The sequence below is a fragment of the Nematolebias whitei genome, chromosome 10 (assembly GCF_014905685.2).
Source record: "Nematolebias whitei isolate Nwh7 chromosome 10, NemWhi1, whole genome shotgun sequence".
In the NCBI taxonomy this organism is placed as follows: Eukaryota; Metazoa; Chordata; class Actinopteri; order Cyprinodontiformes; family Rivulidae; genus Nematolebias; species Nematolebias whitei.
This window is the reverse complement of record NC_056507.1, coordinates 12,308,920-12,323,897: the sequence shown is the minus strand read 5'-3', so window position 1 is coordinate 12,323,897 and position 14,978 is coordinate 12,308,920. Positions and strand designations below refer to the sequence as shown.

Sequence of the window (14,978 nt, the reverse complement as noted above, 5' to 3'; positions counted from 1 at the left end):
TAGGTCTAGATTGGCATAAAAGCATTAAAATAATAATTTCTATATCACCATCTTTCAGGACTAACATCCTGAGCTGATATTTCCAGACCTCCCTCTTCCAGGATATTTCAGGGTACCTTAAATTTTTCTTAAGCCGTCTGTGCCGGTGTTTTTCCATCAAAGCCTGGATCTCCCTGGAGGCCTCCTCCTGAAAACACATGACCATAACACCACTCTAGGGAAAGAAAAAAAAAAAAAAACAAATGGCCAAAATACTTCAACCTGCTCCTTTTGATGTGGAGGAGCAGCGACTCCACTCCGAGCTCCTCTCTGATGGCTGAGCTGCTGAGCCTTCCTCCTCTTTACAGGAAGCGTCTCTCAGCCACTTGTGTGCTGAACCATTCTTTTCGTCACTTCCCAAAGAGCATGGCCACAGGTGGAGGAGTTCCAAGTTTCCCTTTCATTTTGTTTACAAGATATGGGGGGCGGGGGGGGGGGGGGAGATAATCAATTAACATGTTAATCTATTATAAATAATACATTTTTTATTACAAACATTGTACATTGAAGTGTTTAGATTAAATTAGCAGAGCATTTCTCCTGTTTGTGGTGACTTTTTTTTTTTTTTTTACATCAGCAGAAACAAACAGATTTTAAATTTTTTATTACATTATGTTGAAAAAGAGCAAAAGTGATTGACAGCAAAGAGTCTGGACAGGAAGATGAAGTGTGGTTCTTGGCCTGCTCTCAGGTGTCTTTGCCCTCTCTAAAGATGTGCGTAGATTGGTCTATTCACTGTTCTCAGGGGAGTGTATTGTGTGCAGTGTGTGTTTTGTGTGTCCGTGTGTCTAGCTCCAGTATGGCAACAGTCCTTTCATAACCATGGCAACTCACTGTTTGGTTTTTCCTCCTAACCCCCCCCTCCCTTCCATCTCCTCTCCTCTCCAGGTATCCAGTCACATCCAGGTCTTGGCTAGAAGAAAATCCAGGGAGTTTCAGTCCAAGCTAAAGGTGAGCCATAATGTTTGCAGAGGATGATGAAATCCTCTGGTTCACAGGAAGTGGTTTGCAATCCGTTAGTTTAGAACAGCTGATCAGGAAAGAAATGATGACTCTGAATCGTCCACAGAAACCCAAATAAGTTTTTCTTTGTTGTTGTTGTTGTCTTCGGCACAAAATCTAAATTCAGCGTTCGTCTCTCCTTGTGACTGGAAAGATGCCTGTCTCAGTGACTCCAGTAACCGTGGTGTCTAATTAGACCCGTTTAGCTCTTTCTTTCTTATCTCCTCCTTCCTGTCATTCTTCTCCTTCTTTACATTCATCCATTCGTTTCTCACCTCTTTCCTCCATTCTCCTCCCTCAGTCTGTTAATCTCGTCTTCCTTCTCACCATCTTTCTCTTCTCTTTCTCCCTCGCTACTGGTTGTAATCAACTTTATGTAAAAACAACAAGGGGGAGCTCGTTTTCCCAGAAGGCTGAACAAAAGCGTCAATTGATATTTACCGTCGTAAAATAAATAATAAAGAGGGAGTAAAGAATATTAGAGCTGATCTGGATCAGAAGCAAACTAGTTATGGATCAGGGAGTACGCTTGCAAACAATAAATGCTTGTGAAAATGTAGACTGGTGGAGGAAAAAAATACTTTAGGATTTCCTTTCAGACATATTTTACTTCTTCGTTTTTATATGTAAAATTAACATTATAGTGACAGAAGCACTCATTAAAAGACCGAACACAACCCGCCACCTTGTCTGCAAACGTTTTAAACAAAGACCTTGTGTGATCTGTTAGTGCTCAGAGTATGACTTTCAGCTACTACCACACCAAGTTTTAGCTCAAGATCTGTAAAATGACTTTTTTTATAGCTGTTTTAATTTTTACTAACTTTACCAGATGTGCAATACACCAGTCAATCATCAGTTAATCAGTTAATCAAACCAACCTCAAGCCAAGGTAACATTTACAGTATATATACAGTATATAGATACTTTTGTTTTCCGTTGCCAACAATTAAAAATTCCAATAAACCCTGAAAATATTGTTTTTTTGTAAATTCATAACCGTACATAAACGAAAGAAAAGCACCAAATATCGAAAACATTGATATATTCGATAGACTGTAATTGTGGGAAATGTATATAAATATTTTTATTGTCCAACATCATAACTGTGAAAATGTTCACTGTGCTGCTCAACTTTATTATTATTATTTTAATAAAACTTACAAAAATTCATAATTGTGTCATGTTATTTTACTCGATAGTCAAAATAGATGTTTAGGCTTCTGGAAATATTCAAAATATTAATAAATTTGCAATAATCTTCATCTAAAATTCAAGCAGGAAGTATAAACACACTGACGTATCATTTTTAAAAACCTTAAAAAAGGTTTAACAAAGTAGACCCACACACACATTTATTTCTTTTTGCTAAAACACATCAGCTGTTTGTTCTTAGGTTCAGGTGAAGGATTCAACCGTACGGTTCTTGAGTTTAATATAAATCCATCTCAGTCCCTCCTTTAATGTTATTACTCCTCCCAGGAGGAGAGATTTCTCTCTGTGCCAATTAACGTGAGCGAAGCTGCCAATTAGTAATTCTCCAGCTATCGCAGCGCCTCTAATTCCATTTCTTTCAGCTCTTTTCTGCTCCATGTTGTTTTGAGTTCAGATTTTACAAATGAGCCTGTAAGTTTAATGTCTCTGTAAATCTGCATCACGCGACTCTTCGCCCGGAGGCAGCTGCTCCAGCAGCTGATGTTCCCCTCGTCTCCTGAAGCTCGGTCAGATCTGTGGATCACTTTCTGCACACACAGAGTGCTGCTACAGTGTTTGTGTGATTTCACCTTTTACCTCGCGCTGTTTTCACTTTTCCATGCGGCTTTTGCAATCGATGTTTTAGCCGATCAAATATCAAAATGTTCAGCACGTTCAGGAGACCGATGCTATGACTTACTGTAGTTTTTGCATCATTTATACCTTTCAAAATATTTAATTACAAACTTTTTTTTTTTAAATGTCATTTTTGAAATTTGCTTCAGCAAACTTGCTCTATTGTTGCTTTCTTTTGCTCCTTTTAGGTAGTACTCTGATTTTAGCTCCTATTAGCTAGCCTCTTCTGTTAAGCTTCTAGCACTTTGATACTTTCAGCTGGCTTTTTGCTACTTCAAGCTTACAGCTGTGATTAGCTTTTAACTAGTATTTAAAAAACTAACTCCTATTTGCTAGCCTTTTGCTACTTTTAGCTTTGAACTAGCCTTTTGCTACTTTTAGCTTTGAACCAGCCTTTTGTTATTTTTAACTTCAAGCTAACGTCTTCTGTTAAGCTTCTAGCTAGCCTTTTAAAACTTTTAGCTGGCTTTTTTATTGCTATTGTTTCTTTTAGCTAGTGTTCTGCTTCTTTTGGTAATATTAACTCAGTTTCAACTTCTTCAGCAAATTTATTCAGCTCTCAGCATTTATGCTGCATTTTCACAAAATATGCTATTTATCTATTTGCAATTATTCCTCCAATTTTTTTGTCTGTTTTGTTTTTTACAAACTGACTGTGGTGCAGTGTGTGTGTGTGCAGTGTTATACCGATAATGTTTTGGATGTGTGTGTTCCCGTCCAGGACCAGAACGCCAAGGAAAAGGCTCTGCAAAGCATCTCGTCCATGTCCTCGGCTCAGATCGTGTCGGCCACGGCCATACACAGCAAGCTGCTGCCTGGGATCGTTCGCGCCAGCTTCCCTGGCAATGCACAGGTAAGACACACACACACAGTCACATATTGCAATAATTAATAAATACTGTACAAACAAATACAGGGGGAAAGAGACGTTTTGTATAATCTAGTGACATATATGCAGTTACAGGTGATGGCACACATTTTTGTTTTCATGTGTGTGTGTGTTTTCAGCTGTGGCAGGGGATGATTCCAGGAGGACAATCCAGCTCCACCACAGAGGAGTGAGTCACGCTCAGATGATCAATTCCCATCTAACTTCCTGCGTTGCTATCAGCATTTAACTCGGATTAATGGGTAGTTTTACGTTTGCGTCTAAATTCACCAGAACACGGAGGAAAGGGCTCTGCAAACCATCTCGTCCATGTCCTCAGTCCAGAACAGAAGTCTGTCTCGTACTGGTTTTGAATCTGGATCTGTTCTGAACTGAATTTGGGTTTATTTTTAATATGGCAGATTATAAATTTTCATTCATAGAAACAGTTTAGGTGATAACATATAACAGTTCAGTTTGGTTTCATAAAATATATTTTTTTAATAGAAACCCTTATTTAGTTGTTTTTTTCTTTGTGGAGGAAAGACATTTATTTCCCCGTCTGATTAATTAGCATCTGAATGTACCATTAGGCTGTTTCTGCACATGCATGATAACCCGAGCTGATTATTCAGAAAGCATCGATGTGATTAACTCGCACGAGATCTGTCCTCGTACAGAAAAACACTGATTACCTCGTCATCGTCAACACAATACCCACCTGTAGAGTTTAAAATGAGGTAGAGATCTTAAATCGAGCCTCCTGCCGGTTCCTTCTCTTACATTAGTGTCTGTTCACGTGGCTCGTGGCGTGGCTGCATGTGCATGAGATGATGATAATGGTAGTAAATGGGGCTGTGAAGCTTTTACTGAACTCAGAGCTGCTCTTGACCTCTGAGCTCCTGCTTCTCTTCATACAAGACACAGAGCAGAATTCTTTTTTGTATAATGTGGCTACAATGAGACCAGTCTCTTCTTCTAGTCTTTTTTTTTAATGTTTAATGGCTTCTCGTCTGTTTCTCGTCTCTCTTCCTCTCCCAGCATCAAGCCGTTCTCCCAGCAAGCCTACTCTGTGCAGACGGCAGGGACCACCACAATCACAGGTGAGAGAGACCGCAGGACAATTACCTTCTTTCTGCCAGTAACCCCCCGGCCATCGATGACGTGTCCTCACCACAGGGTGGTTTTGACTCTGCTGGGACACCCGGGTCTCTAGCTCCCCCCCATGTCTCACAAAGAGGTCAAACTGAGAGAATCTGTAAGCTCTTTCACAACACAGCTCAGACCGGGACTTCGATACCTTCTGGTCGCCTCTGTGTGACTTCTGAATATACCGAGACGGTGAGGGGGGCTGAAGTAAGTTCGTCCCTGATGCCTGCGAGGTAGTAACAGAGGCGAAACAGCCAACGTGTAAAAGGGAAGTTGATATAGTGGATCATTGTGATTTATTCAGTTATTTAGACAGGCAGCGTTTAAATTAAAAGTTTATAGAGGATCTTGTTTTGCCCCCCCCCCGACTCAAACAAATGGCCCCTTGATGCTCGGACTGCTGAGTCCATCCAATTTTTAAATCCATTCTGAAAATTCGCTTTTATCCAGGTTCAGTTCGAGTCCCATCAGGACTTTTGTGATCTGCTGTTTTCTGTTTGAGTTTGTTTTGAGTCACTTTTATTGTGTTTGTTGTTTTTTATGGGCGATTTGATTAAACTGGGCACACTTAGAAAAATAGATTTTTCTTCTAAGTGAGTTATTCTTTCTGGTTGAATTGAGGTTAAATAAATAAGACACATTTTATTTGATTTTTTTTTTTATAGCTTTTCTGTTATGTAACTTGTGAAGGACTTTGGGCAACCCTTTTATTTTTTAAATGCGGTATCAAAATAAAATTGACATTGACATTTATTATGGGATATAGAAGAAAGAATGTCTTTCAAGTTTGCCTGGAAAGGGCTAGATAATAGCTTCATTTGGGTTTGGAAAAGGTTTTTTAAACCCATGATAGAATTCAGGATTTTTTTTTTCTTCACACTTTGCAAACTGTACCTTTTTAAGAAAGCATCCGGCTCGAAGGACCAAAAATGTTGGATAAAATAAACATCCTTTCATCATCTCTTTACTCAAATAAGCCACTCTGAGGATACAAGAAGATTTTTTTTAGATCTGTTTACTCCTTGTTAGGGGGCAGAGTTCATACACAAGCTTACACAGATGTTACATTGAAGCTCCGGTCACGAGATCTGCCCACGGACAGTATAAAGAAGTGCTTTTTAATAATGCTTATCAGACAGAGACGAAGTCAAGAAAACCTCTGCTTTCCAGCTTACAGATGACGGAGAAGGCCTTGGAAGTTTATCTAAAAGGAACCTGCAGGCAGACAAAGCAACTCTCTTAACATCATGTAACATGAGTTACTTTTACTGATAAACATCCATAACCTTTACCTAAATTCCCCTGGCAATAATGTTCATCAGTGGAAAGATGGCGACCTATTTAAAATCGTTCTTGAGTGTCAAACCCTCTTACCTGTCTTTTTGTTTCTGTAATGTAAACACATGCAACACACGTTCCAGCTACCACTACCTGTGCGCTTGTTCGTTCTGATCATCATAAACTGTGTTTGTGTGTCGTCCAGCCTACGAGCCTCCCGCTGCCGCACAAACGCACCGAGAGCCGGCGTGGCAGGGTCGCTCCATCGGCACCACCAAACTACGACTGGTGGAGTTTTCATCTTTCCTGGAGACGCAGAGGGATCAGGAGGCAGTGAGTACACACACACACACACACACACACACACACACACACACACTCCAGTGTACAATAAGCACTCCCTATTGTCCTATAAACAGAGATGACAGATAACCCTGCAGCAGAGAACAGCATTAGAGCCCTTTGTGTGCCTCCTCGTATGAATAACCTTTGTAAAGCTCTATCTCTCCGTCTGCTCAGTCTATCTGTCATCTTGCCACGCCGTGGATTCATTGTCATTTTTCTACCTTGGGCTTACAGACAGCTGGCATTCATCTTGTTGCTTTCTGTTTGGACAGTACATAAAAATGTTTTACAATGACTTTGAAACAGCATCTATTGTGTCGTGTTTTGTGCATGATTTACTCTGCTGTAAAAGGAAAGAAAGGGGAACGCTTGAAAAAAAAAAAAAAAAAGTCCTTAAAAGCAAAAAGCGTGGCATTTATGTAAAAAATTTACAATTCAGATCTGCTGGTTGGACAACAAAAGCAGATCCAGCTGTAAAGCTTTCAGTTGTTATTTCTGAACAGACTGATCGGTGCTTTTCAACAAATTTTCTCCTTTTTTTCACCATTATCATAATGAAATCCAGTAAATCGTTCATGGTTTTTGTCTGCAAGTTTCACCTCACGATGCCGCTCATAATAAAACCTGATCTCAGAACAGTCGCTCTGTTTCCTAACATCAGGTAAACCCGAAGCCGTTCAGAAACGAGTCGACGTATTCTCAGAAGAAACGCTACTCTCAATCAACAGTTTGTTAAAATCAATCAACCTTTATTTATACAGGTAAATCCCATTGAGCCTCGAGGACTCATTTACAAGAGAGACCTAATTGCAACAAAGAAAGATGACAACATAAAATATATATAGGATCATAATCATTAGTGTTGGAGTTGGAGTTAAATAGTCATCAGTCCCAAGTGGAAACATTGTTGTAGAAACTGCAAAGTGAAACTTGAATATTAAGTGGAAATAAAAAATAAAAAAACGGCGAGCCTCAGCATTTACTTCATCATGGAGGAACATGAATCTATTTGAAGGTAAAAACCTCCTGAGCTGTTGACAAACGCTGTCATGGGGGAGTCTCCAGGATGTTGAGACGTTTGTGACGGTTCATGATTTCTGACAGAGGCGTGCAGTCCTGCTGCTTGAGCTTTCAACTAAGGATGTGCTATATGGCATAAAATTCATATCCCGATATCTATTGTGATGGGTGGCGGTAATGATATATATCATGTTTTTGGTATAAAACTTGTAATAGGAATGAAAAAAAAAAGCATAGGATGTCATTTTGACATCATTTATTTTGAAAACTGCTATACCACAACATAATCTCAATTAAGAAAATTCAACTGCTTGGTCCAGAGACTTATTAAATAAAAAAACAAATCAAGTATTAGGCTTCTTTATTGTAGTGCAAAACAGTGCAAAATACATCAAATGTAGTTTTAGCCATATGTTTTAAACAAAATAATATGTTGTTAACTCTTTTAACAGTTTTCAGTCTTCTCACTTAAGAAATGAACAGCAACAGAGCAGCATTTTACACTGAAAACACTTCATCCTCCAACCCTCTAGTGGGCGTCTCCTTCCACTTTAAAGAGAGCTGACACAAAATGGCGACCAGTTTCCTCTGTGGCTTTGACCAGAGGGTCTCGCAGTAACACAACACAGCGTTCTTTTCACAGATCAGAGAGCAGGTTTCTCTAAAGCTGACCAACTTTAACTTTCGATGGAACGCAGCGTTTTGCGCATGCGTCTGAATATGGCAACAGTACGGCAAGCCGGCCGTAGTTAGCTTGTAGCTTTGCTACTTAGCTCTCTCAAAAAAAAAAAACAGATTTTAGCATAATTTATGCACAGTTTTCAACTCAATAAAATGTAACTGTTATATCTGACAACTCAGATTTTACATCAGACACAGCATTACTGCGGTTAGCCGGTAGAAAGTCAGGTCTCTCTTGTAAATGAGTCTCCGGGACTCAATGGGATTAACCTGTATAAATAAAGGTTGAATGAAAAAATAAAGAAGACAGATCTCTATCAGAGGCTAAATGTCTATAGTTTCTAGCGTGTACTGCATATATCGCGCAGTCCTATTTTCAACAGGTTTAGGACATTTGTGCAACAATTCCTCCCAAAACAGTGACAGAAAACATCCGAGGCAAACGTTCAGGTCTAAAAACAGCACAGATGATAAAATCTGCCCGTCATCATTTTAAATGAGGATTAAACCATTAATGTTGTGGCTGTACCGGTGGACAACAGAACAACGTGCACGAGCAAGAATGCACTTGTGCACAAAAGCAGGTCATGAGTTTTAGAAACCGGCTGCTCAGAATGAGGCTTTGCTGTTTGCAGATTTCAGAGGGACCATTCTGGAAAATGTGCTGGTTTTAAGATGTCAGTGGTCTCAGACCAGTCAGATACGACGTTCAGTGCTTCAGGTTGATGATGTGGAGCATTAAATGTCTTTGTTCCAACAGGATGTTTAAATCCAAATGATCTGTTTTCCATCTGTTCAGACTCCTCCTGGCTGCATCAGATTGTTTGTTCTCCTCTTCTCAGTACAACAAGCACCTGTTTGTGCACATCAACCAGAGCAGCCCGAGCTACAGCGACCCGCTGCTGGAGTGTGTGGACATCCGGCAAATCTACGACAAGTTCCCCGAGAAGAAGGGCGGCCTCAAGGAGCTGTTCAGCAAGGGCCCCCAAAACGCTTTCTACCTGATCAAGTTCTGGGTGAGGAACGACTTCCTGTTCACTTCAGCTCATCTCTTTTATCGTTTTCTTCTTCTTCCATCCATCCATCATCTTTACCTGCTTCTTCGTTTTCGGGTCACTTGTGTCCATGTCCAGCCGTCACTGTGCGAGAGGCGGGGCACACCCTGGACATGTCTCAGTCCATCACAGGGACACAAAGAGACAAACAACCATTCACACCTAGGAACAATTTAGAGTTACCAATCAGCCTAACACGCATGTTTTGGGTCTGTGGGAGGAAACTGGAGTACCTGGAGAAAACCCACACATGCACAGAGAGAACATGCAAACTCCACCCAGAAGGGTCCCCGGACTGGGATTTGATCCGGCAACCTTTTCGCTGAGAGGAGGCAGCTCTATCAACTGAGCTTCTTAATTTTATTTCAACACTTCTGGTCATCATGGAGAAGAAGCCCAGTCTTTACTCTGTACTTTTCCATGCAGGGTAATGTCTTTGTCTGCACTCAGGTGTGTGTGTGTGTGTGTGTTCTGTCTTTCCACCTGGGATATAGAGGTGGTGGGTTGATGAAAGCTCAGTCGCTTTGTTTGAACACCTGCTCACCTCCTGACTCAGGGGTTGTGTGTTCCCACCTGTGTGTGCGTGCATGTGTGTGCGCGCACGTGCGTTGCTGTTCTTTCTCGGAGCTGCTCCAGGCTACATCTTAAACACGAAAACTGGTCTCAAATGAACATATTTGTGACACGCAGCTGACGCTTAGGTTACAGCAGCTCAGCTTCAACGTTAAGCTGTTGAGGATTTGATGAGGAACAAACAAAAAAGGTGTTTTGGACTTTTTACACGCTGGGCGTTAAACAATACATCTTGTCAAAACGTATCCAAACACGATGCCTTGAAAAATTATGTTTTGTGCATGAAAATGTGCGAAAAGTTCAGATTTATTACCATAAATCGGTTTATCGGTTTCTCATGCAAGTATCAGCCGATTTCCCAAAATTAAGTAAACCGGGGCTGATAAATCAGTGCACCCCTACCCAGGATGTTTATTTTATTAAAAACAGACAGTCAGTTTAAAAAAGGACGACTACACACAACCTTGAAGTCTCCAAAATAAAGCAAACTGGGAGGATTTTGAACATTTTCGAAGCTTCATCATGTTTCATGTCTGAGGTGAATGTTAAAAAACATCAGGATTTCACATTTTCACTTCCAACTGAAAAAAAGTCCTGTTGATGTTCAGAAGTGTTGAATTTGATTCGTTTGACCAACTTTTACAAATAAGATGTTTAAATAACAACACGCCTCTTCCTTGTGCAGGAATCTTCACCCCCGGTTGTTAAAAAGAGGCTTCTTCTCCTGATCCAGGGTCAGTTCGGGAACGGACGTTTGTTTTTATCAACAGCTGAAAACTTCTGAGCTGTTGCTGATTTGTTTAAATGTGAAATAAAGTATTAATTTTATGGTACTTTATCACAAAACAAGGGCAAAGTTTGACTTAAATTGATATAAAAGAACGATTAGAGCCGGTTGGTCTTATTGGATATCCTCCTGAAATTAAAAAATACATTTTATCTGTAACTTGTTGCTGGTTTGGATCCTTCCTGTGGCAGATTAGAATTGAGGAGTGAAGAGTTTCTCATGATGAAGATGACGTCACCCTCTGATTTAAAGCTAACCAGCCCGCGGATCAGAAGCAGCTAATGAAACCGTTGTGGCTCGTGGGGAACATTTATCGATTCTTAGCGCTTTATGAGAGGAGTAGATGCTCTTTAAATGGAGGCAGACCCTAGAGACCATCAACACACCAAGAGATACTCCCGTCGGACGATGAAAGACTACGTGTATATTTTACCAAGTTTTAAAAGATGGACTTGATGCGCTCCAGCGTTCATAATGAGCCAGGACATGGCCATAACACCAAGATTAAATCAAATGTATTCATCAACGACATTTAAAGCAACCAGAGTTGATCAGGAATAAACCCTAGATTAACAGATATTAATAAAAATGTACTCCATTCAAAAGAACAATATGTATATAACATACAAATATCAGTAGAATACATAAGATTACTTGAAAAAAGCACTGAGAAAGTATTGCAATTGAAAACCTAAGACAATGAATCAGCTGGTTTTAATACAGAACACTCGTACTTTTTTTTTTTTGGAGTGGGGCGTGAACAGCTTTAATAAGAAGTTAGAAGGTTCTGAAAAGAATCATGAAAAGTCAGACAGAGTCGTATGAATTTGTGGAAAAAGCTTTTCTCTTTGGAAGGCGGACATCTTGGTACGGTCTGTCTGTAAACTTTCTCTTGTCCCGCCCATAACTTCTGATCTGCTCAATAATTTAATGAAGACATATGTATCATCACCGTGCGGAGTGTTGCAGACACTTTTAATTACCCCAGCTCTAAGGTCAAGGTCACAGATCAAGGTTATACGAGGTCTTTGCTCGTCCAGGTCGTTGCTTTAGATTGCTGTTTGTCGATGGACGTATTATGTGCCGTCTGCGGTAGTTTTATTTTTTTCTTTTAAATATGTTAAAATCTGTCTCGTCTTGTCAGGAGTGTCCTGTTGCAAAGAAAACTGCAGCTTTCTTTTAAAATCTCTGGAATAAAAAACCTAAATGTTTAAGGGTGCAAAACACAGACAGAAACCTCGTCTGCAGCTCAGATTGATTCGTTTGTTTGTGGGAATGAACGATGCTGTGGACCCTTGAACCTGATTTCTGCTCACTGTTTCAGTAAGACGGTCTTGATGGTTACTGTTGCCAAGCAATAACTGAAGAGACGCTGCTTTGGGGGGGTGGAGCTTATCAAAGCGCTGGACGAAACGCAGACGAGGTTGTGAAGCTGACAGACAGTGAAGATCATAAACAGGAGGGCGGTGGAGTGGGTTTAGTGTACAACATCTCGTGTTTTTGAGCCTCAGATCCACCGCAATGGAGTCTGCTGCTGTAACAGCTGAAGTGTGTGTGTCGGCGGCGGCTCAGCATATGGTGCTTGTGTGTGTGTTTGCTCACAGCTGAAAAACACACACTGCTCCTGAAAGAAATCATTAAAAATGGGACAACCCCACACACACACACACACACACACACACACACACACACACACACACACACACACACACACACACACACACACACACACACACACACACCTGTAATCCAGGTACAGCACGTCCTCGCTGCTCTGATTCAACATTTTCCAGCTTCACAGAAACATTCTTGAGTTTTATTTTATTCATTTCTCAGGAACATGTATACAACTTGTAATACGTTTTTCAGGGGTCGCTTCAAGATTTAAATGTGGTAATTTTTTAGTCGTGGAATCGTGTTTTATTCAGTTATTTTCTGCCTTTAAATGCTTCTACAGCAAGACAAAATATACAAAACATTTAATAAGTAACGACCTGCTTTAATTGGTGTGATTTAATGTAATTGTTGCAGTGCCGAGTAAATTTAAACACGTGAGAGAGCGGTTGAGAGCTGGAAAAAAAAACTAGTTGATTTTTTTTTTTTTTTTACCAGAGTTTTACTGTTAATTAAAGTATTAACTGTCCAGGAAGGGACGGAAATCGTATAAATACTGCAAATAAGATTGAAATAAGCAGAAACAAAAACTTGAACTTGACCTTGTTTATTTTAAGGGACAAACAAGTGATTAACTCTTCAATAATCTCAGGTATTTAATATCAAATCATAATTGGATTATAAAGGATTTAAGCAGATGGTGCAGTGCCTGTTGCTGCCAGCAGAGGGCGGTGTTCTCCAACCGTCAGTGCTTCTCGTCACGTTTGTTTCAACATTTCAGGTGATGTTTTTGCTCTGCGGTGTTGCAGGCGGACCTGAACTACGTGCAGGACGACCCGGCAGCGTTCTACGGCGTCACCAGCCAGTACGAGAGCTCGGAGAACATGACCATCACCTGCTCCACCAAAGTCTGCTCCTTTGGCAAGCAGGTGGTCGAGAAGGTGGAGGTGAGGATGAGCGTCACGTCTTTTCTTTTTCTAATCTCCCAGAGACGTTTAAAGATTTTTTTTAAGGGTATTAATTTTAATTGTATGTATAAGACTCTACAGTTTGTGCAACAAACTATATAAAAAGTTACATTTTTGTTGGGCCTACAAGATGCAGAAGAATAAAGTAAACCACAAGCTGTTTGTTTCCCACGTCTTATGTCAGAATGGTTCAGTATTTAATCAGCCAGAAACCAGGGATCCTTAAGAGGCTGAGCTTTAACCCACTTCCTTCTCTTTTCTCTGACAGACGGAGTACGCGAGGTTTGAAAACGGGCGCTTCGTCTACAGAATCAGCCGCTCGCCAATGTGCGAATACATGATCAACTTCATCCACAAGCTCAAACACTTGCCTGAGAAGTACATGATGAACAGTGTGCTGGAGAACTTCACTATTCTGCTGGTGAGGGCATCAGTCAAGCTGGGGCGGTGCAGTTCTAGATATTTTATTTTAGCCTTTTTAACCCGGCTGGGTGTGTGTGTGTGCAGGTGGTGAGCAACAGAGACACTCAGGAGACCTTGCTGTGCATGGCGTGTGTGTTCGAGGTGTCCAACAACGATCACGGAGCGCAGCACCACATCTATCGACTCGTCAAGGAATAACGCACTCACTCTCTCAGAAACACACAAATATGGCCTTTGCTTTGTTACTGGTGATGCTGGAAGACAGAATAGATGCGTACAAAACAGATCCCACATCTGTACGAAACTTCAGCTGATGCAGAAAAGAAATGGCTGCATTACTAAACAGATAATAAAGGGGTGATCGTTAACGTCTGGATACGGCGCCGTGTCCTGCAGTAACCTCCTCTACGGGACAAACGAGACGCAAAAATCTCTTCCACAAACTGCCCATCAGTAGCTCGTTAGCTGTTAAAAAAAAAAAAAAAAGAAAGAAAGCAAGCACAGTGACAGCGCAGCCATGGAAACCAATCAGAATCTACCCGGGTGGTTTTCTCCGAGAACATCGTGACTCTGGTATCGCCAGGAGATGTCACGTCTCCCGTTAATTGGTTTCTTCCACTTGAAGCACATTTGAATTTTGCTGCTGTGGCGATGGAAATGGAAGAAGGGCTTCTGTCATGTGCTTTTGGGAAAAAAATCAACAAAAGGACCAAACATCTCAGTTTTAACCCCCTCCCTTGTTAAAAAGTGTCGATGCACACTGAAGGTCAGACCCTGTGTATCATCAATAACCAGAGGAAACAACGTTTCTGCGTTATTAGAGTTGATTTGTACAGAAAGACACGGTAAATAGAGCGAGCCGAATTCTTGCACCGGTCGAGTTTGTCCCAAAGAATTGAATTTTTACCTTTTTGTATGTTTTCTCTAAAAAATAAAAAAAACTTACAGAAAATAAAACGTATTAACTTTGAGAAACTGTTTATTGATCGTAGCAAATAGATTATATTTTGATTCCACGATCGTATCTTAAATTTTTTTTGTTTTTTTGGTTAAATTATAATTTAAAACGTTCAGGTAACTTTCTGTGCAGCCGGTGACTCTTCATTCAGATTTATGTGGAAATTATAATCCTTCAGATTTCAGTCCACGTTGAAGCGGCAGCATCTCTGAGCGGCGACTTGTTGGATTCTTGTCTCGGGACGTTTGCGGGGAGTTGCGGAGACTCACCGTTTTATTGCTTGAATACAGAGTCTCGAATTATTCTGGTGCGTCTTCAGCCATTTTAAAATATTTTAACATCCTCTGACAGAAATCCAGGCCAAGTCTTAAAACCATGTCTGTGTATT

At 40.6% G+C, this 14,978-nt stretch overlaps 1 protein-coding gene across 1 annotated transcript in view; it reads left to right on the top strand.

The window, feature by feature from the left end:
- The window catches only part of tead1a (TEA domain family member 1a), a 71,217-nt gene extending 57,099 nt beyond the window's left edge, over nt 1–14,118 (top strand). Inside the window, exons 4-12 of the mRNA XM_037683362.1 lie at nt 928–990; nt 3,593–3,724; nt 3,880–3,929; nt 4,781–4,842; nt 6,372–6,499; nt 9,055–9,228; nt 13,051–13,188; nt 13,478–13,630; nt 13,717–14,118. Of these exons, the coding sequence (XP_037539290.1) occupies nt 928–990; nt 3,593–3,724; nt 3,880–3,929; nt 4,781–4,842; nt 6,372–6,499; nt 9,055–9,228; nt 13,051–13,188; nt 13,478–13,630; nt 13,717–13,830 (1,014 nt within the window). The 3' untranslated portion in view covers nt 13,831–14,118. The remainder of the gene's footprint in view (nt 1–927; nt 991–3,592; nt 3,725–3,879; nt 3,930–4,780; nt 4,843–6,371; nt 6,500–9,054; nt 9,229–13,050; nt 13,189–13,477; nt 13,631–13,716) is intronic.
- Nucleotides 14,119–14,978: the final 860 nt, after the last annotated feature.